Genomic DNA, 27,435 nt, shown 5'->3' with positions numbered 1-27,435 from the left:
CAAAGTTATAGCTCATGGAATAAAAGGGACAGTGGCAACATGAATACAAAATTGGCTGAGTGACAGGAAACAGAGTAGTGGTTAATGGATGTTTTTCGAGCTGGGGAAAGTTTTGTCGTGGAGTTCCCCAGGGGTTAGTGTTGGGTCCCTTGCTTTTCCTGATATTTATTAATGACCTAGACCTTGGTGTACAGGACACAATTTCAAAATTTGCTTATGATACAAAATTTGGAAGCATTTTGAGCTGTGAGAAGGATATTGTAGAACTTCAAACGGACATAGACAAGTTGATGAAATGGGCAGACAAGTGGTAGATGAAATTCAATGCGGAAAAATGTGAACTGATTCATTTTGGTCAGAAGATCTTGGCGAAGCAATAAAAAATAAAGGGTATGATTCTAAAGGGGGTGCAGGAGCAGAGGGACTTGGGTGTATATGTGCATAAGTCATTGAAGATGGCAGGCCAGGTTGAGAGAGCAGTCAATAAAGCATACAGTATCTTAGGCTTTATTAATAGGGGCATAGAGTGCAAAAGCAAGGAGGTTATGTTGAATTTGTATAAGACATTAGTTCAACCTCAGCTGGAGTATTGCATCCAGTTCTGGGTGCTGCACTTTCGGATCGATGTGAATGCAGAAAAGATTCTCGAGAATGGTTCCAGGGATGAGGAACTTATGAAGAGAAATTGGGACTCTTTTCCTTGGAGTCAAGCCCCCAAGTTAGCACTTGGAGCAGGGGTGTGCAGCCTGCAGCTCCAGAGCAGCATGCGGCTCTTTAACATCTCATTTGCGGCTTCCAAGCTTTTCCATTTGGATTGCATTAACTTGCAAAAGCCTAAAAAACATTGATAAGAAAAATAAGAGCTTTGTCTTTATTGTGGAGATAAAAGGCTAATCATTATGCTGCACTTTACAGTTTCAAATGATTATTTTAACAAAAGCATCAGCATACTCAAAATAAACCTGTTCGAGTGGTATAGATTTTGGTTCGAGGAACAGGTTTTATGGTTGCGACCATTGCTGTTTCTAATATAGCTGAGATGATGAATTGTGCTAACTGAAGCTATTTTTTAATCATGAGAATCAATAGCTGAAAAAATTGTCTTAATTCTGTGCATTTTTCGTTTGTTTAAAGATGACTTTACTGGCAATTGTAGTAAAAAAAAGTCAAAAAACATGATGATTAAGAGTTAGGACTATTTTAGTTGCAATTTGATTTCTACTGGTACGTACATGTATTTTATTATATGCAAGTTATGCATTCTACCAGAGACACCTGGCAATTTGCCAAGTATTTGACTTAAAGTTTCATCTTGTGGCTCCTGATACTTTTTACTTTCAGCAGTTTTTTTTTTTTAAAAAGGCTCTTCAGGTTTAAAAAAAAAAGGTTGCTGACCCCTAACGTTCGGTCCTTGTTTGGAGTCATCAAAATGATCACATAAAATGCGAAAAATACTCATCGGGTCTGGCAGCAACTGTGGAGAGAAAAACGGTTAACGTTTCAGGTCGATGACCTTTCGTCATAAAAACATGAGAAATCGGAGCAGGAGTACACCTTGCGGCCCATCGAGCCCACTTCCCTGATCTTGGGTTTCAACTCCACTTTCCAGCCTGCTCTCCATATCCCTTGATTCCCTGACAGACTAAAAATCTGTCTACCTCAGTCTTAAATATATTGAATGATGGAGCATCCACAATCCTCTGGGGTAGAGAATTCCAAAGATTCATAATGGTTTGAGTGAAGAAATTTCTCTTCATCTTAGTTCTAAATGATTGTCACCTTATCCTGAGACTGTGCCCCCATGTTGTACATTCCCTAGCCAGGGGAAATAACGCCTCAGAATGTACCCTGTCAAGCCCCTTCATAATCTTGAATGTTTCAATGAGATCATAGACTCAATTTACTCAGCTTGTCATCATAGGACAACCCTCTCATCCCAGGGACTAATCTAGTTAACCTTCACTGTACTGCCTCCAATACAACTGTCAGGCAAACCCCCCCACCTGCCAAGACTGAGGCACACATGATTTCGCCACATGAACATTAAAACTTAAAATTGCAAGCCCCCTGATTGGAAAGATATTTGCATAGTATCAGACAATGTTGAAACAATGGGGACCCAGTAGTTGCTTCCCAATACACAATTGATCAGATCAGTTTTAGTCACATGACTAACTGGCTGTTACAGAGGTTTGAACTAAGACTTTTAAATTGAAGAAAACAGGATTTGAACTGAGCCAAAGCCGATTGCTCATGGAGTAAAAATCTCTCCTGGAACTGAAGCAAGAATTACAGCCTCTCCTGTCTGCCTGCTTCCATCACCTTCCCATGGAACTGAATCTTGTGAAAACCGATGAAACTCAGAGAAAGGTTTCCTACGTGAACAAGGTTTTAAGACGACTACTGGGTCCCAACGAAACGCAAGACCATATCTACAATCAAGGACTGCACCGAGCTTGAGAAACAGTAACAAGATGTTGCCTCAAACTGTTCTACTTATCTTCTGCTCTTTTCTGTCCCTATTTGCATGTGTGTATCGCGTGTACATGCTAGCGTGGACACATCGTATATCCGTGGGCGTTAACCGTATTAGAGTTTAAGTTTAAGGTTTAATAAATTTCATCTTTCTTCTTTAAAACAAAGAAAGCCTGTTTGTGCTCATTTGTTTGCCTTGTAATTGGAAAGTTGTGAACAAGGATTCACAAAGGGGGAGCTCAAAACAGTGTGTTTAAAATTAAACCCCGTTACAGTAAGACCAGGTGAAGATAGTAACAGACCCCTAGACACTTTCGCACCTGGTTGTAACAGCAACGTATATCCTTCCTTAAACGTGGAGGCCAAAACTGCACACAGTATTCCCGGTGTGGTTTCACCAAAGCCCCGTCCAATTGTAGCAAGACTTTATTCTAGTACTCCAATCCCTTTGCAATAAATGCCAACTTGCCATTTGCTTTCTTAATTTCTTGCTGCATGCAAACTGTGTTCCTTGTATGAGTATACCCAAGTTCTTCTGAACATCAACATTTTCAAGTTTCATACCTTTTTAAAAAAAAAAAATATTCTGCTTTTCTATTGTTACGATCAAAGTGAATAACCTCACACTACCCACATTATAGTCCATCTGCCACCCTGTTGCCCACTCACTGCCTGTGTGGAGTTTGCGAGTTCTCCCTGTGTCTGCGTGGGTTTCCTCCGGGTGCTCTGGTCTCCTCCCACATGCCAAAAGACTTGCAGGTTGATAGGTAAATTGGCCATTATAAATTGCCCCTAGTATAGGTAGGTGGTAGGGAAATATAGGGACAGGTAGGGATGTGGTAGGAATATGGGATTAGTGTAGGATTAGTATAAATGGGTGGTTGATGGTCGGCACAGACTCGGTGGGCCGAAGGGCCTGTTTCAGTGCTGTATCTCTAACTAACTAACTAACTTAACCTTTCCATATCTCTGCAGCCTTTTTGTGTCCTCCTCACAGCTTGCATTCCCACATAGCTTTGTATCGTCAGCTAATTTAGATACATTACTCTCTGTCTCTTTGGCTAAGTCATTAATATAGTTTGTAAATAGCTGAGGATCCAGCAATGATCCTTGTGCCACTCCACTATTCACAGCCTGCCAACGTGAATATGCCCCATTTATCCCTACAGTCTGCTTCCTGTCCATTAACCAATCCTCTATCCATGCCAATATATCACCCCCAACTCCATGAGCCCTTATCTTGTGCATGAACCTTTTGTACGGCACCTTATTGAATGCCTTTTGGAAATCCAAGTACACCACATCTACTGGTTCCCCTTTATCTACCCCACTAGTTACATCCTCAAAAAAAACTCAAATAAATTTGTCAAACAGGATTTCCTTTCGTAAAACCATGTTGACTTGTTCTAATCATATTGTGCTTTTCTAAGTGCATTGTTAATACTTCCTTAATAATAGATTCGAGCACTTTCCCGAGGACTGATATCAGGCTAAATTGCCTGTAGTTCCCTGTGTTCTCTCCTTTCTGGAATAGTGGTGTTACATTTGCTAACTTCCATTCTGCTGAGACCGTTCCAGAATCTAGGGAATTTTGGTGCTTTTATTTGGAAAATCATAGCCAGCATTTCCACTATTTCTGCAGCTATCTCTTTTAGAACCCGAGGATGTAGGCCATCAGGTCCTGGGGATTTGTCGGATTTTAGTCCCTTAAGTTTCTCTCAGTACTTGTTCCTCTGCTGATATTAATTACCTTAATTTCCTCACTCTTATTAGCCTCCAGGTTACCCTCTTCCTGGTATCTAACTTGTGTCTTCCACTGTGAAGACAGACACAAAATATGTGTTCTATGTCTCTACCATTTCCTCATTCCCCATGATAATTTCTCCTGTTTCTGCTTCTGAGGGACCTACCTTTACTTTAGCTGCTCTCCTTTTTATATACCTGTAAAAGCTCTTCCAATCTGATTTTATATTCCCGGCTAGTTTACACTTGTATTCTATTGTTTCCCTTTTTATCAAATTTTTCATGGGCCTTTGCTGGTTTCTAAAACCCTCAAAAGTACAACAATTCTTGGCAACATTATAAGCCTTCTCTTTTAATCTAATACTATCCTTAATCTCCTTAGTAAGCCACGGATGGATCTTTCTCGCTGAATATTTGTTTTCTAATGGAATGTATTTGGTTGAACATTTTGAATTGTTTCTTTAAATAAAAAATGGGAAACATTTACCGAACATACGAATTAGGAGCAGGAGTAGGCCACTCGACTCCTCGAGCCTGCTCCGCCATTCAATAAGTGCATGGCTCCACATTTCCAACTACCCCGATAACCTTTCACCCCATACCCTTTTATCTAATTTACCCAATCAACTTAGCCAGTAATTGCCTTTATTTAAATTTAGGATTCTTGTTTTTGATTGGAGTATGTTTTCAAACTTAATGTGGAATTTAAATGTGTTATTACTATTTGATAGGGGATCTTTTACACTGACAATTAATCCTGCCTCATTGCACAGTACTAGATCTAAAATAACTTTATCTATAGTTGGTTCCACAATGTTTTGCTCCAGAAAACTATCAAAGTATTCAGAATTTTGAAAAATGTTAGATATTTAACGCGTTTTAAGCAAGTACGGCATCAGGGAAAGGGGGAAAGCACAAAAGGGAAGGTCTGCGTTAGGGTGGAAGGAAGGAGAAATTAAATGAGAAAAGGGATAACGATGCAAGGCAAAGGAACAAGCAGAGAAACAGAGGATAGATCTAGAGGAGATGTAAATGGAAATAGCAGAATCATCAACGGCTGCTGAAAAAATGCGGGCGGTAGTTATGATGTGAAATTTTTGAACTCTGTGTTTGATTCTGGAAGGCTGTAAAGTGCCTAATAGAAAGATGAGGTGCTGTTCCTCGAGCTTGTGTTGACTTGAAACATTAACGCTGTTTCTCACTCCACAGGTGCTGCCTGACTTGCTGAATATTTCCAGCATTTTCTGTTTTTATTTCAGATTTCCAGCATCTCAGTATTGTGCTTTTGTAACTATGGTGATCAGTCTGATTGGGGGGGGGCAAGCATTTGAGTAGACATGGCTGTGTGTGTTCCTGTCAAAATAGGTTCTGCTTTCAAACTGGGTCAATGTTCCTATGATTGCTACTTGGGTGAGTCTGACTCTGACTTGTCTTCAGTTTACGTTATTTCCTGTTACAAATTTTGGATCTGTGCGAGATATTCTCATGTTGAGCCTCAGCTCTATGTCCCTGAAGGATACCCTGTGCCCCTTTCAATTGAGTTTACTTTTACTGCTAAATAATTAGTTCATGGGATATCCTGACAAAAATAAATTGCATTGCAAAAGTTGTGCTTCAGAACAGAGAGCTGTAGAATGCCCAGATGTGCCTGAAACCTGCATTGAGCCTGTTTGGGATGGTATGGAAGAGCAAAGACTGAAGTTAGACTGGGGGAGAGGAAGAGTTAAAATGGTAGGCCATGGGTAACTGTCACAATTGCTAACAGATTGGAGCTGGTTGGCACAGTGGTCATTTAATTTGCATTTAGTGCTTCCAATATAGAGACACACCGCAGAAAGAACATACATACGAGCATACGAATTAGGAGCAGGAGTAGGCCACTCAGCCCCTCGAGCGTGCTCCACCATTCAACAAGATCATGGCTGATCTGGTTGTAACTTCGACTCCACATTCCCACCCAGCACGATAACCTTTCATCCCCTTGCTTATCAAGAATCTGTCTACCTCTGCCTTAAAAATATTTAAAGACTCTGCTTCCACTGCCTTTTGAGGAAGAGAGTTCCGAAGACTTACAACCCTCTGAAACTGTTTCTGCTCATCTCTGTCTTAAATGGGTGACTCCGTATTTTTAAATAGTGACCCCTAGTTCTAAGTTCTGCCATAAGGGAAAACATCATTTCCACATCCACCCTGTCAAGACCCCTCAGGATCTTATATGTTTCAATCAAGTCGCCTATTACTCTTCTTAACTCCAGCATCTAGTAAACCTTCTCTGAACTGTTTCCAATGCATTTACATCCTTCCTTAAATAAGACCAGTACTGTATACAGTACTCCAGGTGTAGTCTCACCAATGCCCTATATAACTGAAGCATAATCTCCCTACTTTTGTAAATTCCTCTTGCAATAAATTGTAACATTCTATTAGCTTTCCTAATTACTTGCTGAACCTTTTGCGATTCATGCACTAGGACACCCAGATCCCTCTGCATCTAAGAGCCCTGCAATCTCTCACCATTTAGATAATATGCTTTTTTTATTCTTCCTGCCAAAATGGACATTTTCACATATTCCCACATTATACTCCATTTTCCAGATCTTTGCCCACTCACTTAACCTATCTATATCCCTTTGTAGCCTCATTATGTCCTCTTTGTTATGAAAGTGATTGTTTTGTTAAATATTTTTATAGGAATTTATAGTTAAACTGAATAAATGTTGGACCAGGTTTTTAAAAAAAAAACAGAGCCATCAAGCGAACACTGAGGGAGCCAGATTGGCAACAGTGTTGCTGGTTGTCACATGACTCTGGTTAGGGATGGAACAGAAACCCTGGTAACAAGGGCAGAGAAGTGACCAGCACTCCTTTTGATTCGATAAGCTCAGTAGCAGCAGAGCACCTGGAAGGGCAAAAGACTGACCAGCTTTCTGGTTGTATGTCAGTGTGTGTGTGATTTACCTTCTAGAAGGAGATAAAGACAAGTCTGCTGCAGAAGAAGGTGAGAATTCCAAGGAAGAACAGAAGACTGCAACCTAGCTCACTTTCCAGCAATTTCCTAAAAGAGTGTGAGAAGTCCAATGTGTCAGTTCATCTAATTTCCTGTATTTGAAGAAAGCCTGCTGAATATAATTCTCAATGCTGCCTGAAGAGAACTGTTTTAGGAGGATCTCGGTGGTCTGTCTGCATGTGCTCGGAGGTTGGACTGTGTGCCAGTTTTGGTGCTGTGTGTCTCACCTGTTTTCTTAAGGGGTGGGCAAGTGATCTGCCTGGGTGTTTTTTTCTGTCTGGAACAGAGCTCTGATTCAGAACTCCCTTTTTATTTTTTCAGTTAATGTATGTGTGTGAGAAGGGGCTAAAGTTTTTTTAAAAAGGAACTTTTAAAATTTAATGTTGGGACTTGAAAAATTTTGATCTGTGTTTGTTTTATAATAAATTGATTATTTTGTTGTTCGGTAAAGAAATCTTTAAGGGTAAAGGTTTGTGTGTTCTATTCTGGAAAAGATAGAGTACATGATTGACCATATTGATAAGTTGTGAAATTTAAAATAATGTGGTGTGACCTGTGGAGAAGTGGGACTGAATTAACAGTGCACTCCTCCACCTTGGTTGTAACATCTTCACAACTTACTTTCAGTTTCTTCCCCTCCCATTTCCCCCAATATTACTAAAATCCCTACTTATCTTTCAGGGTTCATTTCAAATTAACTGAAATTTCAGTAATCAACTATTTCTCTTCACACAAGCTGATCTGGCCTGTTGTGTTTTTCCAGCAATCTGTTTTCTCTTTTTCTTAGGACTTTGAATCTTGAAAAAGTACAAATAGTTGAAGATTACAATTTTAAATTGGTATACATTTGGTAACTTGCATGTAGAAAATAACTAGTGAGCCTTCTGTCAGCTTGGTTCAGTAACATTGTTGGCTCTTAATCAGGACTGTTGTGGGTTCAAGTTCCACTATAGTACATAGTATGTAATCTATCTTGATAAACCAGTGCAGGACTGAGAAGTTGCTGTATTGTCTTAAATACTATCTTTTGGGTGAGTTGTTAATCTGGAGCTCACTGTTGATCAGATGGATGTTAAAGATCCTGTGGGACTGTTGGTTGAAGTGGAGAAATGTGATTTTTATTTTGTATTCGTTCAGGGGATGTGGGCTTTGCTGGCAGGCCAGCATTTATTGCCCATCCCTAATTGCCTTGAGAAGGTGGTGGTGAGCTGCCTTCTGGAACCACCGCAGTCCTTGGGCTGTAGGTACACTCACAGTGCTGTTAGGAAGGGAGTTCCAAGATTTTGACCCAGCGACAGTGAAGGAGTAGCGATATAGTCCCCAGTCAGGATGGTGTGTGGCTTGGAGTTGAACTTGCAGGTGGTGGTGTTCCCATGCATCTGCTGCCCTTGTTCTTCTAGGGGGTAGAGGTTGTGGGTTTGGAAGGTGCTGTTGAAGGAGCCTTGGTGAGTTGCTGCAGTGCATCTTGTATATGGTGCACACTGCTGCCTCTGTGTGTTGGTGGTGGAGGGTGTGAATGTTGAAGGTGGGGCATGGGGTGCCAGTCAAGCAGGCTGCTTAGTCCTGGATGGTGTCAAGCCTCTTGAGTGCTGTTGGAGCTGCACCCATCCAGGCAAATGGAGAGTATTCCATCACACTCCTGACTTGAGCCTTGTAGATGGTGGACAGGCACTGGGGAGACAGGAGGTGAGGTTACACATCGCAGAATTCCTAGCCTCTGACCTGCTCTTGTAGCCACAGCATTTATGTGGCTGGTCCAGTTCAGTTTCTGGTCAATGGTGACCCCCAGGATGTTGATAGTGGGGGCTTCAGCGATTGTAATGCCATTGAACGTCAACGAGAGATGGTTGGATTCTCTCTTGTTTGAGATGGTCCTTGCCTGGCCCTTTTGTGGCATGTATGTTACTTGCCATTTATCAGCCCAAGCCTGGATGTTGTTTAGGTCTTGCTGCATATGGACACGGGCTACTTCAGTATCCAAGGCGTCGCAAATGGTGTTGAGCATTGTGCAATCATCAGCAAACAATCCCACTTCTGACCTTATGGAGGGAAGGTCATTGATGAAGCAGCTGAGGAACTCCTGCAGTGATGTCCTGGGACTGGGATGATTGACCTCCAACAGCCACAACCACCTTCCTTTGTGTTAGGTATGACCCCGACCAATGGAGAGTTTTCCCCATCGATTCCCGTTGACTCCAGTTTTGCGAGGGCTGCTTGATGCCATACTCAGTCAAACGCCACATTGATGTCAAGGGCAGACACTCTCACCTAACCTCTGGAGTTCAGCTCTTTTGTCTATGTTTGAACCAAGACTGTAATGACGTCAGGAGCTGAGTGGCCCTGGCGGAACCCAAACTGAGCATCAGTGAGCAGGTTATTGCTGAGCAATTGCCGCTTGATAGCACTGTCGACAACCCCTTCCATCACTTCGCTGATGATCGGGAGTAGACTGATAGGGCACTAATTGGCCAGGTTAGCTTTGTCCTGCTTTTTGTACACAGGACGTATCTGGGCAATTTTCCACATTGCCGGGTAGATGCCAGTATTATAGCTGCACTGGAACAGCTTGGCTATGGGTAATAAAGCGCGACATAAAATACAAGTCTTTCTTCATGGCCAGATGTCTGCACTTGAGTGCCTGCTCAGAACAGGGCTTGCACATGAATGGGTAAATTGACTATTTATAAAGACAGTTTGCCAGTACTTGTGAAACTAAACATCACCATTTGCCTCTTGAATCCAGAGAGCTAGCCATTACCCTCAGTACCTTGCTCTACGGCAGCGAGGCCTGGACAACGTATGCCAGCCAAGAGCGACGTCTCAATTCATTCCATCTTCGCTGCCTTCGGAGAATACTTGGCATCAGGTGGCAGGACTATATCTCCAACACAGAAGTCCTTGAAGCGGCCAACATCCCCAGCTTATACACACTACTGAGTCAGCGGCGCTTGAGATGGCTTGGCCATGTGAGCCGCATGGAAGATGGCAGGATCCCCAAAGACACATTGTACAGCGAGCTCGCCACTGGTATCAGACCCACCTGCCGTCCATGTCTCCGTTATAAAGACGTCTGCAAACGCGACATGAAATCGTGTGACATTGATCACAAGTCGTGGGAGTCAGTTGCCAGCATTCGCCAGAGCTGGCGGGCAGCCATAAAGACAGGGCTAAATTGTGGCGAGTCGAAGAGACTTAGTAGTTGGCAGGAAAAAAGACAGAGGCGCAAGGGGAGAGCCAACTGTGCAACAGCCCCAACAAACAAATTTCTCTGCAGCACCTGTGGAAGAGCCTGTCACTCCAGAATTGGCCTTTATAGCCACTCCAGGCGCTGCTTCACAAACCACTGACCACCTCCAGGCGCGTATCCATTGTCTCTCGAGATAAGGAGGCCCAAAAGAAAAGAAGCCATTACCCTGCTATCAATAGAACAATTTCAGGTATTATATTCTATGCGAAGAAGTGCTTCCTGACATCAGTCCTGAACATTCCTTTCGATAGTTTATACCTATATTCCCTTATCCTGCAGTCATGGAATAACTTGAAATAATGCTGCAGATTAACATTTTCTATTCCTCCTATTACTTTATGTACCTCATTAAGGACTCATTTGCTTCCTTTTGAAGACTGCAGACTATTTTCCCAATTTTTTCCTCACAACTCAGTCTTCTGACGCTGAAGATCAGCCTTGTGGTGTTTCTGTGTACCATTTCAAGGCCTGTCAGTTTTCTTTGTGCGTTAGTGACCAGAACTGAACACCATACTCCAAGTACAGCTTGATCTAAACACTTGACCATTGTTGCTACCTTTGGATCTAATTGCGTACTGCTATGTTTGTCTACATAACAATCATTGCACTTCAAAGTAATTCATTAAATGTGAAGCATTGAGAAATAAGGTACGATATTGATGCAAGTCTTCTATTCATGTTATCAGCAGGTGAAATACACATGCGCGTGCACACACTGCAGTTTGCGACATCAGGAAGGAGATGATTATGGGAAGTTATGTGTACTTTTTTTTAAATGTCCCATGTTCAATAGGATCAGGACATTTTGGTTGAACAGGATTATCAAAACTGTACTTTTCTTACTACTGGGTTCAGTAGTGTAGTGGTTGTGCTACTGGAATAGTCATGCAGAGGCTTGCATTAATCAGAAAACATAAGCTCAAGATCCCACCACGGCAGTTTGTGAATTGGAATTCAATTTTTAAAAGAATCTGGTGTACACAAAAATGAGTGTGGTAACTGACCAGTGTCACAAAAACCCAGCTGGTTCACAATGTAAAACCTGCCATCCTTACCCGGTACAGTCCCACACCCAAGTGCTTGGCTCTTAACTTCCCTAATGTGGCCTTACAAATCACTCCATTGTATTTAACCACTACAAAGAAACAACAGTTTAAGAAGGTGGCCCACCACTACATTCACAGGGCACCTGGCCTTATCAGTGATGCCCATATTCTGTGAATTAATTTTTTTCTAAATACTCCCTTTACCAACAAACTGCAGTGTTTTGATTTGATTTTGTGGGGATTTGTACAGTCATGCCTTTAGATATTTTCATTCTTCTGTTTATGGTTACCAACATATACTGTGTTTACGTGTTTGTCTTTATCTTGCAATGTTGGTTCCTAGCTCTGTAACTAGAGGAAACTAGTAACGAAGGATCCACATGGCTATAATTTATATATACTCTTGGCTGGCAAGCACAACAGGCAGTTTCTAGAATTCTATTACAGATCTCAAGTACACTCTGAAAGAAGCTATTTCTTCTACTTTTGATTTTTGTGTTTGAATTTAAAGCTTTTAAGCTAGATTGTTGACTTAAATTGTTTTTCTTTGCAATAGACCTTTGAAAGCAGTGGTAATGCATACAACTTCAGAAGACTGCTGGGAGGGTTTATTGTTGGCAGTTGTTCCTTAAAAGTGTTGATATTTTTAAGCATAAGTGGGGCAAAGGGAAGGCAGATGCTCAAAAGAATAGTGCATACTGAGGGGCCATCGGTCTGGAGGAAACTGTTGAGATCAAGTGGAGCAAGGATATAAAATTTATAGATGAGAACAAGGATTTTGAATTGAGTGCATTGTGGGAATGGGGTGCCAATGCAGATCAGTGAGGACAGAGGTAATGAACAAATGGGGTTTACTGTAGACAGGATCCATGTAACAGAGTTTTTGAGAAATTTGAACTTATGGAGACTGGAGGCCAGCAAGGAGAGTGTGATGTAGTCGAGTTGGGAAGTGACAAAGGCATGTATAGGGATTTTGGTGGTGGAGGTGGGTCATGTTGCAAAGGTGAAAGGAAGTTCTCATGATGACTGGGATGTGAGGTTGAAGATCAGGTCCTGGTCATACGGGACCAGTTGAGATGGACAATTTAGTTCAGCTTGAAGGTGAGGAAGGAGATGGAATCAGTGGCAAGGGAGCAGAGTTTGTAGCTTCACTCTGCAATGTTGCACTGAAGGAAATCATGACATTGATATTTGATGTCTGATAGAGGAGAGATGTTGGAAGAAGGTAATAGTCAAAGCAAAGCTGCAGAAAAGTTGAGCATAGTGCACTATGGTCACAGAAAATACTTGGGAGTTTGGTTAGGGCCATTTTGGTGCTAAGAAGGACAAGACAGATTAAAGGAATTCAAACAGGGAGTTTCAGGAGAGATGGGCATGAACTGAGAGGCATCAGTACTTTCAAGCACCTTTTTAGAGGAAAGGGAGTTTGGAGATGAGGTGGCGATTGGAGAGGCTGGGTGGAAAGCAGGTTATTTTGAAGGGACTGAAAGACATTGGTTTGGAAGGGACTAGGATCAAGGGATAGTAACTGAGGAAAGAGAACCATTGCCAGCTAGAACTGGTTGATGGAGAGAGATGATGATAGGCCAGTAAGGGTAGTTAATGGAAAGGCGATCCATGGCACAGGAGGTGAATCTTGTTGGTGAGATGCACTTTAACAGGATGGTGTGTGAGGTGGCAGGGGTTGTGAAGAGATTGAAGCTGATTACTTGGACCCAGTTAATAAATCATCTGAAACCAGATGTTTCTTCACAGGGAGGTAAGTCAGAGGATGAACCACTCCAGGCCATGGCCACATTATTGATAGACAATGTTCCCTTTAATTTTTTTTGGACCCTTTTAATTTTGTTGTGTGGCCGTGTACACACTGTAATTTGAAGGGGCCAACTTGTGCATGGCCTGCTTGGGAACTTTCAGATAGCCGTGCAGCTTGGAGCAAACTTTGGTAGATGCTTAGAGAAACTTGAGAATGAATCTCCATCTAGCTTGTCCTCTGGGCAAGTGGAGGTGGTTGAATTAGGAAGACTTCAGGAAGGCAAAAGTAATGAACATTTCTATTTAATGGTCATGTTGCTTCTCGTGATATCTGTAGAGCACTCAATGATGATGATGGCTAGGGGATATTTCTGTATGGGTGCTGTTCAATTTTCTCATCAAGTTTTACTTGAATATAACTACATTTTGTAATTAAGACTGGTTCTTGCAAATAATTTTTATACTGCATTTTGTTGTGTACTACATTTACAATAGAATCATGCCTATTATTCATAATGTTCAATGTTAATTTATGGTTTTGTGAAAAATGGATAGAAAGAAGAATATGATCCCTGAAAAGCCAGTAAAAATTCCACACCAAAAAAACCCAGAATTGGACTAGAAATGAATGATCCTAATTATAATCTAAAATTGCCGAATATAATCATCAAAACATTGGTTAAAAATTCCTGAAATCTAAGTAGTAAAATGGAATTTGAGTTGTTAAAGCAATGCCCTGATGATTAGTCTTTGTGTGATGCTTATGTAAGCTTTTCCAGCCACCCAAGAAGACAGAATCACTCACTTAACTTCACTGGAAAGTAAAAATGAACAGCCAATCCATTCCCATCAGTTTCTTGCCAGGTTGTTATCTTAAAATTGCTCTCGATACCAGGGGTGTCAAATTCAGGTAATATGGTGAGCATGATTTAACATCCTGAAACTTGATGTGAGTACAATCAGCAGATGTTATTCAGACACATTAGGATGGAAGTTGTCGTGTGCTTTGCCCCTCTTTTTTTTTTTAGCATTAAAGAGGTGCAGTGTGTACCAATTTCCGAGCAAGAACACTTGCACTTGCTGCCGCCACCATGTTAGTCTTTACTGTTTTAAGCATCCAGTGCCTGAAATTGACATTGGATAAATTTAAATGAGAAGAATCATCTTACATCTGTTTGGGGATCTTCTGCAAAATGTGTGGAAAAGCCTGAGGAGGCACACATCGTGTAAACTCCAACTAGTTTTTCCCCATTCTGCAGTGCTCCTTAAAGGAAGGATGCTGAAGAAATGATAGGAAAAGTTTTTTTTTAACTTCCCCTTCTGTGGGGCATGGAGGAGCAGAACTGCTTCTCCCAACTCCACAGCACTTATATGTGCTATTGCTGGCCGTACTCGTCTCTCCTGCATCTCCTCCATGTATTGGAGCTTTTGAATCACAGAAATTTATAGCACTGAAGGAGAATATTTGGCTCATTGTGTCCGTGCTGGCTAACAAGTAGCCATCCAGCGTAATCCCACTTTTCAGCTCTTGGTCTGTAGCCTTGTTGGTTGCAGCACTTCAGGTGCATATCCAAGTACTTTTAAAGGTTATGAGGGTTTCTGCCTCTACCACCCCTTCAGGCAGTGAGTTCCAGAACCCCACCATCCTCTGTATGAAAACATTTCCCCTCGAATCCCCTCTAAACCTCCTACCTTGCCTTAAATTTATGCTCCCTGGTTATGGACCCCACAACTAAGGGGAATAGGGCCTTCCTATCCACCCTGTCTAGACCCTTCATCATGTTCTCCCTTCAGCCTCCTCTGTTCTGAAGAAAACAGCCCTAGCCTATCAATCTTTTCTCATAACTAGAATTCTCCAGTCAAGGCAACATCCTTGTAGATCTCTTCTGCACCCTCTCTAGTGCAACCATATCTTTCCTATTGTCCGATGACCATAACTGCATGCAGTAGTCAAGCTGTGGCCTAACTAGAGTTTAATACAGTTCCAGCAAAACCTCCCAGCTCTATATTCTATGCCTTAAATTATAGAGGCAAGTATCCCGCATGTCTGCTTAACCACCATATCTCCCTGTCCAGCCACCTTCAGGGATCTGTGGACGTGCACTCCGACGTCCCCCTGTTCCTCTACACTTCTCACTATCCTACCATTTATTGAGTATTCCCTTACCTTTGGATTGAACTCCATTTGCCACTGTTCTACCGATATAACTAGGCCATTGATTTCTTCTTGCAGTCCACAGCTTTCTTCATTATCAAGCAGACACGCAATTTTTGTATCGTCTGCAAACTCTTATTTATTTATTTCCATTTCTTCTCTTGCTTCCCTTAACAACCTAAGGATTTATCCACTTTCAACGATATTAAACCTCTTAATACTTCCCCTCTTACTAGGTTAATTTCATCTAATATTTCACACTCCTCCTCATCCCAGATAGCAATGCCTGTATTGTCCCTCTCTTTTGTATAAACAGATGCAAGTTATTCATTAAGAACCAACATCCTCCGCCTCCGCTCACAGGTTACCCTTATGGTCCCTAATAAGAATTACTCTCTTTGCTCTTTATGTCGTTATCAAAAATCTTGGGTTTTCCTTGATTTTACTTGCCAATAATTTATCATGCCTTCTCTCTGGTTTCCTGATTTTCCTTTTCAATTTCACCCCTACACTTTTTATGCTCCTCTAGGTTTTCTGCAGTATTGAGCCCTCGTCTGCCATAAGCTTCCCTTTTTTTCTTTATCCTCTCCTTTAAGCCGTTAACCCTCACTATCTCTTCCTTGAAGGCCTCCCACTGTTCTGGTACTGATTTATGTTCAAGTAGCCAGTTCACTTTAGCTAAACCATATCTCTGCTTAGTAAAATTATCTTTTACCCAATTGAGAACTTGAATTCGTAATCTATGTTCATCCTTTTCCATAACTACCCTAAATAAATCAAACTGAATTATGGGTCACTTCCACCAAAGTGCTCCCCTACTGATGCACCTTCCATCTGCCCAGCTTCATTCCCTAAACTAAGTCCAGAACTGTCAGTTCTCTTGTTGGGCTTGCTACACACTAGCTAAAAAAAGTTCTCCTGAATGCATTTTAAGACTTCTGCCTCCTCTGTGCATTTACAGTAATTCTATCTCTGTTAATATTAGCATAGTTGAAATCCCCCACTATTACTGCCCTGTAGTTTTTGCATATCTTAGAGATTTGCCTACATACTTGCTCTACTATTTCCCTCTGACTGTTTGGGGGTATAAAGTGTACTGCCAGTACAGTTCAACTCATATGGCCTCATTTGATGATCTTTCCACTATATCATCCATCTTCACAGCTGTAATTGTATCTTTAGTCAATATTGTGACCACACCCTCCTTTTTCAATCCTCCTTTCTATATCATCTGAAAACTCTGTTGTAGGAATGTTGAGCTGCCATTCCTGCTCTTCTTTCAGCCATGTCTCAGTAATAGTGAGAATATCATATTCCCACATGTCAATCTGTGCTCTAAGCACATCTGCCTTATTCCCTGGACTCCTTGCATTGAAGTATATACAATTTAGCACTGCCAAACTCCTGTCTTGTCTATTTTCTAGTCTTTGTTTCCTCTACCTTCCAAACATGCTTACTAATTTTCTGCCTTTGATTTCTAACTTTTCTTCTGCCCCTTCTGACTCTCTCAGGTTCCCATCCCTCTGCCAAGCTAGTTGTAAACCCTCCCCAACAGCACTAGCAAAACTCCCATTGGTCCCAGCTCTGTTGAGGTGCAACTTGTCCAGCTCGTACAGATCCTGCCTCCCTCAGAAACTGTCCCAGTGCCTTAGGCATCTAAAGCCCTCCGTCCTGCACCATCTGTCCAGCCACACACTCATCAGCTCTTTCTTCCTATTTCTGTACACTCTATCACGTGGCACGGGCGTAATCCGGAGATTACTACTTTTGAGGACCAGTTTTTCAATCTCTGCACCACCCTAAACTGTTCCTTCAGGACCTCATTCCTCTTTTTCTGCCTATGTCATTGGTGCCAGTATGGGCCATGATTACTGGTTGATATTGATGCTCCCTGAGTGCTGAGAATTCTGTCTTTGTCCCCTTGTTCCCCATTTGCTCACCAGTGGAAGCAATCTTTCATTGTTTACCCACAATAAGGTCCCCCCAGGTTTCACTTACCCGTTTACTGTCTGGTACCCCTCTCTATGTACTGCTCCTACTCATGTTGCTCTACCTCCTGGCTCTTCCAGGAAAAACAATGGTGGAATTAAACTGTCGTATATTTGAAACCCCTGCTCTATATATAAATAGGTCAGGAATAGGCATGTACATGCTCACATGCTAATTTCCTATTCATTCACGGAACATGATCATAGCTGGCAAAGCCAACCTTTATTTCCCATCCCTAGTTACCTTCAGAAGGTCATGACGAGCTGCCGCCTTGAACTGCTGCACTTCTTGTAGTGTAGTTGCTGTCTCAGTGCTGTTAGGGAGGGAGGTCAAGGACTTTGACTCCACCACGATGAAGGAATGGCGATGCATTTCCAAGTCAGGGTGATGTATGACTTAGAAGTTGTGATGTTCATTTGCGCCTGCTGCCCTTGTCCTTCCAGGTGGTAGATGTCATAAGTTTGCAAGGTGCTGTCAAAGATACCTTAGCAAGTTACTGCAGTGCTTCTTGAAGATGGTATTCACTGCAGCCAGGGTACACTCGTGGTGGGTGGGGTGCTAGTTAAGTGGACTGTTTTGTCCTAGATGCTGTCAAGCTTCTTGAATATTGGTGGAGTGGCACTCATCCAGGCAAGTGGAAAGTATTCCATCACACTTCTGGCTTGTGTCTTGTAGAAGGTGGAAAGGCTTTGGGGAATCAGGAGGTGTGACACTTGCCACAGAATGCCCAGCCTCTAACTTGCTCTTCTAGCCACATTATTTATGTGGCTGGTTCAGGTAAGTTTCTAGAACATAGAAAATTAATGGCACAAAAGGAGCCCATTCAGCCCACTCTGTGTCAAGGGATATGGGCATCGTTGGCGAGGCCAGCATTTTTTGCCCATTCCTTATTGACTTTGAGAAAGTGGTGGTGAGCCACTACCTTGAACTGCTGCAGTTTGTGTGGTGTAGATACACCCATGGTACTGTTGGGGTTATGCTATAGGATGTTGACACTGCGACAGTGAAGGAACAGCGATATAGTTCCAAGTCAGGATGGTGTGTAGCTTGGAGGGGAATTTGCAGGTGGTGTTCCCATGTGTCTGATACCCTTGTTCTTCCAGTTGGTAGAGGTCGCAGGTTTGGAAGTTATTATCGACTGAGGCTTGGCGGGTTTCTGCAGTGCATCCTATAGAGGGTAAATGCAAGTGTTGTCGCAGTACTGGAGCAGCTTGGATGGAGGCATGGCCATTTCTGGAGCACAAGTCATCAGTGCTGCAGGCAGGATGTTCTTGGGGGTCCATAGCCTTTGCTACATCCAATGCGCTCAGCCGTTCCTTGATATCACGTGGAATGAATCTACATGGCTGAAGACTTGCTTCTGTGATGGTGCAGACCTCCGCACGAGGCTGAGCTGGATCATCTACCCAGCACCTCAGGCTTGTAGATGGTTGTAGATGCTTCAGACTGGTCTTTTGCGCTCATGTGTTGGCTCTGCCATCATTGCAGATCAGAATATTCATCGAACCTCCTCCTATTAGTTGCTTAATTGTCAACCACCATTTACAACTAGGGCCAGAATTTTATGGCCCCCAAACGAGTGAGCTGGGGGGTGGGGTGTAAAATTGAGAGGAAGGTGGGGCAGGGGGCCGTTCCTGACCCCCTCCCGCCCCTGCTGCAATTTTACAAGGGCAGCAGCGGTGAGAAACAGCCCTCGCGTCCCAGGCCAATCAAAGCCCTTAAGTGGCCAATTAACTGGTACTTAAGGGCCTCCTCCCACCGCTGCAGGTATTTTACCCTCGGCGGCCAGACCTTAAATACCTCGAGCACCACCTGGTAAAAACAAGGCAGCCTTCTTGTGGCCTGGGGCAGGGGGGCCTTCCCGATCGGGCACCCTCTGCCCCACGGAGGGCCGCCCCTGAAGCCCCAACTCGCAACACTCCTGCCCAACGTAAAATTCCGGCCCAGATGTGGCAGAATTAGAGTTTAGATCAGATCCATTGGTTGTAGAATCTTAGCTCCACCTATAGTATGCTGCTTCTACTGTTTAGCATGCATGTATTCCTGTGTTGTAGCATCAGCAGAGTGCACGTCATTTTCAGATACTCCTAGTGCTACAACACTGACATGCTCTTCTACATGCCTCATTGAACCAGGGTTAGTTGCCTGGCTTGATGGTAATGGTAGAATAAGGGACATGCTGGGTCATGAGGTTACAGATTGTGGTGGAATACAGTTTATTTATTTTATTTATTTAGAGATACAGCACTGAAACAGGCCCTCCGGCCCACCAAGTCTGTGCCGACCATCAACCACCCCTTTATGCTAATCATACTAATCCTACGCTAATCCCATTTTCCTACCACATCCCCACCTTCCCACCACATCCCCACCTTCCCTATATTCCCCTACCACCTACCTATACTAGGGGCAATTTATAATGGCCAATTTACCTATCAACCTGCAAGTCTTTGGCTGTGGGAGGAAACCGGAGCACCCGGTGAAAACCCACGCAGTCACAGGGAGAACTTGCAAACTCCGCACAGCCAGTACCCAGAATTGAACCCGGTTCGCTGGAGCTGTGAGGCTGCGGTGCTGACCACTGCGCCATTCTGCTGCTAATAGTCCACAGTGTCTCATAGATGACAGTTTTGAGCTGGTAGATCTGTTCTGAATCCCCCATTTTAGTAGGGTAGCATTGCCACACAACATAATGGAGGGTGCCCTCACCTCAATGTGGAGATGGGACTTGGCCTGCATGAGTACTGTGCAGTGGTTATTCCTATTAATATTTTCATGGGCAGACATATCTGCGACAGGTCGTTTGAGGACGAGGGCGAGTAGGTTTTTCATTTGTGTTGATTCTTTCGCCATCTGCTGCAAGCCCATTCTGGCAACTATGTCCTTCAGGACTCTATCAATAGCAGTGCTACTGAACCGCTCTTTGTAACGGACATTGAAGTTCCCCATCCAGAATACATTTCGTACCCTTGCTGCCCTTAGCGCTTCTTCCAAGTGGTGCTGAACATAGAGGAGAAATGACTCATCAGCTGAGGGAGGCAGTAGGGAATCATCAGCAGAAAGCTTCCTTGCCCATGTTTGATTTGATGCCATGAGTATGACCATGTCAGGCTGTTGACTAGTCTGTGGGCCAGCTCTCCTAATTTTGACATAAGTTCCCCGGACATTAGTGAGCAGGACTTAGCAGGGTTGACTGGGCAGGGTTTGCCTTTGTCATGCTGGGTGGTCCATCTGTTTTTTGTTTTTACATATTGTAGTGATTTGGTTCAACTGAGTGGCTTGCTTGGCCATTTCAGAGGGCATTTAAGAGTTAAACATATTGCTGATTTCCTTCCCCATTTCTCTAAAGGACATTAATGAACCAGATGGGTTTTTACAACAATCCGGTAGTTACATAGTCATCAATACTGATACTAGCTTTTTATTCCAGATTTCTGTTGAATTAGCTGAACTTAAATTCCCCAGCTGCCATGGTCGAATTTGAACTAATGTCTCCAGATCATTAGTCCAGGCCTCTGGATTGCTCGTTCAGTAATGTAACCACTGTGTTATTGTACCCATGGCAATGGTATTTCAAAAAGCAGCTACTCCCAGTAGTGCTATGAATAGAGCAGAAACAAACTATTAAAAGCTGAAAAGAGACAAAGAAATGTCCTCCTTCCTATAATTTAGGGAACTGAGTCGAATGTTGGGTGCAAAATACTGGGAGAGGAGTGGGGACCAATGTGGTGCACAGATTGTCTGATCATGGGTGTTCCGCATGGGTGTTGGGGCCTCAACTATTCACCGTATTTATTAACAATTTAGATGATGAGATAGAAAGCCACATGTGCAAGTCTGCCAATGACGCAGATAGGCAGCAGTGTAGATGGAAATATAAAATTACAAAGAATCATTGATAGATTAAATGAATGGGCTAAACTGTGGCAATTGGATTTCAATGTAGGCGAATGCAAGGTCATCCATTTTGAGCCTAAAAAGGATCGAACAAAGAAACAGAGGAGGTCCAAAGTGACTTGGAGGGTCCATGTGCATAGATCCTGAAAATGTCATGAACTGGTGCAGAACATAATCAAAAAGGTTAATGGAATGCTGGCCTAGAGGACTAGAATACAAGGGAGTAGAAGTTATGCTGCAACTGGACTAAGCCCTAGTTGGAGCCCACCTGGAATACTGTGAGCAGTTCTGGGCAATACACCTTAGGAAAGATATATTGTCCCTGGAGGGAGTACAGCATAGATTTACCAGAATGATACTTGGACTTCAAGGGTTAAATTACGAGGAGAGATTGCACAAACTAAGATTGTATTTCCTGAAATTTAGAAGGTTGAGGAGTGATCTGATCAAAGTTTTCAAAATGTTAAGGGGTTGCAGATTGGGTAGATAAAGAGAAACTATTTCTACAGCTTGGGGAATCTAGGACTTAATGGCATAGTCTAAAGATTAGAGCCAGACCTTTCAGAAGCGAAATAAGGGAACACTTTTACACACAAAGGGTGGTAGAATTTTGAAGCTCTCTTCCACAAATGGCAATTGATGCTAATTGTTAATTTTAAATCTGAGATTGATGGCTTTTTGTATACCGTAAGTATGAAGGAATACGGGGGAAAGGCGGATCGCAAATCAGTCATGATCTCATTGAATGGTGGAGCAGGCTTGAGGAGCTGGATGGCCTACTGCTGTTTCTGTGAGCCATGACATGTTATCAATCAGGTGATGACTTCCAGATAGTCTATTTATATAGCAGCTGTGTCTGAATAATGTCCTCACGAGGCTCACCCTCCCTTAGGTACTTGTCCTTTCAATCAGATCCCACATACTAGGTATTCCTTTTAAATAATGACCTGCCCTAAAATTCAAAGAAACTACCCACCGAGTTATGGCACAATTTCATGAGCAGTCGCATTTTGCTACAATTTTTTCCTTTTTTTTTAAGCTACTGGAATTATGCCTCCATAGGAACTATCTCAGGTCCTCAAACAGTAGTACATCACATCAGACATTGTTCTAGTTTTAAACTATTCAGCAAATTTATTAAAATAAGCTACGAACAAATGAAAAAGTAAGAATATAAAGGTATATATTTTACAATGGAGATCTTGCCTGTCTCCTTGAAAGGAAAAATAAATAATCTAAATGCTAAACTCTTCTTGTAGAAACAATTTGTATTTTCGTAGCTCCCTTTGTTTTTCCTTTACCAGCTGCAGAAGCAATTAAAGCTACCTGCCTGTCTGAAAGATTTAAATTTATTATACTGTAATCACAGGATGGTTCTCTTCTTTTTGATCTGTTGGCAAGGCTTATTAGAAATTCATAACTTCTAGCCTCGTTTAAAAATAACTGGCATCCATATATTTAACTGAACCATGTCAGACTCCCTCTCAAGCCTGTTTACAGGGAACCAGTAATGACAACTCTCACATTTATAATTATATCAGCTGGTGCGCAGATCATAAATTGATCCTGGGACCTATGTGGTCTGAATGGTTCAGTTGCACACTCGGCAGTGCACATACCAAATAAGCTGTGAAGCTGGCCATGTGCAATTAAACTTTGCATTCTCTTTTCTGAATAGAAAAAGAATGAATCCCATCTTTTGTCATTCTCCAGGGTCCAATGGGTTCTTCATACATCCCTACAGAAGAAGAAAGAAGAGTCTTCAGGGAATGCAATCAGGAGAGCTTCTATTATAGATGTATGTACGAATTCTTGGTCAGTTGCTATTTACCTGTGTTCAGTGAGTTGGCATTTAAAGTTTTATTTCAGTAGAAATTTAGTTTTAGTATATAAGCAGCAGCAAATTTAAAGGGAACAAAGAAATTCTCACCACAAGGTAATGTGTTTTAGTTTTTAAAAATAATCTTTTTGATTTAAAAATAACTTCAAGGTGTACTCAATTCTGCTCTGGGAATTATTTCTCTCTGGTGGCCAGTTGAGCGACACTGTTTCAGATTTGCAGGTCATATCTCATCATGCAGTAATGATGCATATTCACCTGTTTGCTCCTACTTTCATGGTGGCCCTATAGTTAATTAGCCAAAATCACTCTAAGTTTTTACCTATCAATACTGAATGTCCTCTATTCTTGAACATTAATTGTACATGATGTCATATGTTTATTTTTTTGCTGTTAATATTTTCAATGTCGCCTGCAGCTGGAGCAGCTTTTTTTTAAACAGTTCCCAGTTTAAACTCCTGTAAACTGTTATTAACTCTGCCAAATTTGATATGTTTATTTTCTATCTGCTTTTCTCCTCCTCTTCTGTGCCCCCATTCCCCTGCCCAATTGAATTTGAAATTGCATAATATTTTCTGTTCCAATTAATAGGAACTGGTAAAAGTTGAATCTGCAAACAGTGGTAAATCCATGTCTATCTGTAACAGATGCAAAAGTGTTTCCATTTTGGAGGATTCCAGAGGAGCAGTGTCAGCCTTTGCTCAATGGCGGCACACTCATGTTTGAGTCAGAAGGTTGTGGGTTCAAGCCCCACCCTTTGAGCGCATTATTCAAACCAACACTGTAGCACCATACTAAGGAAGCACTGCATTCTCAATGTTGTATTATTCAAATGAGGTGTTAAATGTAACCCATATTTTAACTCTCAGATGGATGTAAAAGATCCATTGTAGAGGAGTTCTCCCGATGTCCTGGTTATCCCTCAACCTACATCACTAAAGTAGGATATCTGGTCATGTTGTCTGTGAAATCTTGCTATGTACAAATTGGTTACCACATTTCCCTTCATTACAACAGTGCAGCTTAAAGTTGGCTATAAAGCACTTTGGAACATGTTGAGGTTGTGAAAGGCACTATAATGGTGCAGATTCTTTCCTTTTGAAATCATCCTTACAACTGTATTGTTGACTTCACCTCGAGCTACCACTGGAATTTCAATAGAATTTTTTTTAGACTAGGGCAGTACCAGAACAAGAATGTAATTCCATTTTATGGTTCAGATTCCAGATATAAACAAGGTGTGAAACTTGGTAGTTTATGATATTGGAATCATTCAGAGATTAGAATGTTGGAATCCTGTCCAAAGTCCATTATTTTTTTAATGATTCTGAATTTTTTTTTGTCAAATTGTCATCATAATAATGTTTGCTCAAGTCTGCTATGAACAAATGTAGGTTACCCAAAACTCTGTTCACTTTTAAAGCCTTCCTAGAGAAGAAACCTTTTCTAGCATCTGTCCGCACAGGATTCAAATCCAAGTATGAGGTGAAATCACTGCTAACAAATTGACATAATTTTATTGCAGAGTTGTTTTTGAATCACTAAGTAGAGTTGTAACTTTTCGGAGTCACTATTCAACAGTTTCAGTAATTCAGGTTATTTACCAATTTGTTCTTTACAGCACTGCCTTTTTCTGGGATGAGCGTGCTAGTAACTCAAGTTCTAATTTCGAGAGGTAACTTTTAAAGTAATTAGCATAATTTTTGATTATAGTTATTGTATTCATTAATGAGTTGATCTAGTTTCTGTACTTCCTATTTAGGAATCCTTTCTACTTCAACTCGATTTGGATCAATACCTAAAGTCGCATGTAAGTGAAGTTAGTATTCATTTCATAAGCAAAAGAGAAAGCAACCTGAAATAAATGGACATTCTAAGTTCCCTAGTTGTTGAGGAATTTTCCTTACTCTGGTGAAAGCATTTTCTCATGAAGCTATATCCAGTGTGTTGTAAAATGTTTAAAATATTTGTTTTAATTTCTGCATGTGAGTTACATTTTCACTATCAACAGGTGGGACTTCTGGGCTAGATCAAGAGTGATACATTTAGTTTTAGTTCCACTCTCCTGCTGTTTCCCGTAGTCCTGCAAATTTTCACTCAAGTATTTATCCAATTCCCTTCTGAAAGTTATTAAAATTGCTTCAGGCTGTGCATTCTCTTGCTTTTACCAGTTACCTTAAATCTATGTCCCCGGTTTACCTACCGTCTGCCACTGGAAGCAGGTTCTCTATCAAAACTGTTCATTTTTTTTAGCACCCATCAAATTTTCCCTTGTTCTTGGAGCAGAGAAGATTAATCCCAGTTTCAATAGTCTCTCCACGTAGCTGAAGTCTTTCATCCCTGGTACCATCCTAACAAATCTCCTCTGCAGCATCTCTAAGGCCTTGACATTCTTCCTAAAATCTGTTGCCCAGAATTTACCAGTATAATCCAGCTGGGACCTAACCAGTGCTTTATAAAGGTTTAGCATAGCTTCCTGTTCTTGTACTCTATGTCTCTATGAAGCCAAGGATCTTGTATCCCTTTTTAACAATCTTCTCAATTTTCCCTGGCACCTTCAAAGATTTGTGTACATAGCATTCCCATCCCCCTGCCCCAGGTTGCTCTCTTACTGCACCTCCTTTAAAATTGTACTGTTTAATTTATATTGCCTCTTTTCATTCTTCCTCTCAAGGTATCACTTCGCACCTAATTAAATTTAAGCTGCCATGTGTGCCTATTTCACCAGTCTGTCTATATCTTCCTCACTGTTTATTACATGACTGAGTTTTGTGTCCTCTCCAAACTTTAAAATTATGCCCAAGTCTAGGCCATGTATATCAAAAAGAGTAGTGGTCCCAACACTGACCTCTGCAGTCCAAAACTTACCTCGGAGTACACCACTGCACACTTTCCTCCAGGTTGAAAAACAACCATTCACCACTGCTTTCTGTCCTTTAACGAATTTTGTATCCATGCTGCCATTTTCCATTTAATTTTACTCACCAGTATATTATGTAGAAGTTCATCAAAAACATTTTGAAAGTCCATATATGCATCAACCCTCTCCGGTATTTCATCAAAGAATTCAATCAAGTTAGTCAAACATATTTTCCTTTAGCAAATCTGTGCTGGCTTTCATTTATTAACCCATACCTTTAGAGTGTAATTAAGTCTGTCCCAGATTATTGTCTCAAGAAGTTTCCCCTCCAACAATGTTAGGCTGACTGGCCTGTGGTTGCTTTTTATTTTTGCCTTTTTTTGAACAGGAGTGTGGCATTTTCAATCCTCCAATCCTCTGGCACCTCTTCCATATTTAAGGAGGATTGGAAGATTATAGCTGGAGTGTCTGCAATCTTCACCTTACTTGCCTCAGTAACCTAGGATACATTACATCTGGACCAAATGACTTTTCTATAACACTTCCAACCTTTTGAATACGTTCTCTTTATTTTTGTCCTATCCAATTTCTGGCAACAGTCTGTGATTAAGCCAGTCTGTTCACAACCTTGGTGTCACATTTGACCCTAAGATGAGCTACCGACCTCATATTCGTGCCAACACCAGGACCACCTATTTCCACCTCCGTAATGTCACCCAACTTCACCCCATCTCAGCTCATCTACTGAAACCCTCATTTATGCCTTCATTACATGTAGTCTTGACTATTCCAATGCACTCCTGGCTGGTTTCCTATATTCTACTCTCCATAAACTTGAGGTCACCTAAAACTCTGCTGCCCATATCTTAACTCGCACCAAGATTCGTTTCCCTATCACCTCTGTGCTCACTGACCTACATTGGCTCCCGGTCAAGCAACGTCTTGATTTTAAAATTGTCATTCTTGTTTTCAAATCCCTCCATGGCCTCGCCCCTTCCTATTTGTGTAATCTCCTCCAAACCCACAACCCTCAGATATGTGTGTTCTGGCCCCTATACATCCTTGATTTTAATCGCTCCACATTGGTGGCCGTGCCTTCAATTGCTGAGGCTACAAGCTATGGAATACCTACCCTACTCCTCTCCGCCTCTCTACCTCACTTCCTCCTTTAAAGACACTGCTTCAAACACACCTCTTTGACCAAGCTTTTGGTCATCTGACCTAAAATCTCCATTTGTGGCTCAGTATCATACTTTGTTTTACTATGCTTCTGTGAAGATCCTTGGGACATTTTATTGCATTAAAGTCACTATGTCAATAAAAGTTGTTGTTCTCTACTACCACCTCCTTTTAATGTGATGTTGACAGCATCACCTTCTTTAGTGAAGACAGGCACATTCATTTAGTAACTCAGCCATGCC

General features: G+C 41.8%; 1 protein-coding gene across 2 annotated transcripts in view; it reads left to right on the top strand.

The window, feature by feature from the left end:
* Window positions 1-27,435, top strand: part of ociad1 (OCIA domain containing 1) — a 60,831-nt gene that overhangs the window by 10,125 nt on the left and 23,271 nt on the right. For both annotated transcript variants that reach the window (XM_068035717.1, XM_068035706.1), the window contains exons 2-4: window positions 23,028-23,112; window positions 24,776-24,829; window positions 24,917-24,964. In XM_068035717.1, coding sequence (XP_067891818.1) covers window positions 23,028-23,112; window positions 24,776-24,829; window positions 24,917-24,964 — 187 coding nt within the window. The remainder of the gene's footprint in view (window positions 1-23,027; window positions 23,113-24,775; window positions 24,830-24,916; window positions 24,965-27,435) is intronic.

Source organism: Heterodontus francisci, chromosome 1, assembly GCF_036365525.1.
Source record: "Heterodontus francisci isolate sHetFra1 chromosome 1, sHetFra1.hap1, whole genome shotgun sequence".
In the NCBI taxonomy this organism is placed as follows: Eukaryota; Metazoa; Chordata; class Chondrichthyes; order Heterodontiformes; family Heterodontidae; genus Heterodontus; species Heterodontus francisci.
Note: the sequence above shows the minus strand (reverse complement) of the source record. Positions and strands in the feature narration are given on the sequence as shown.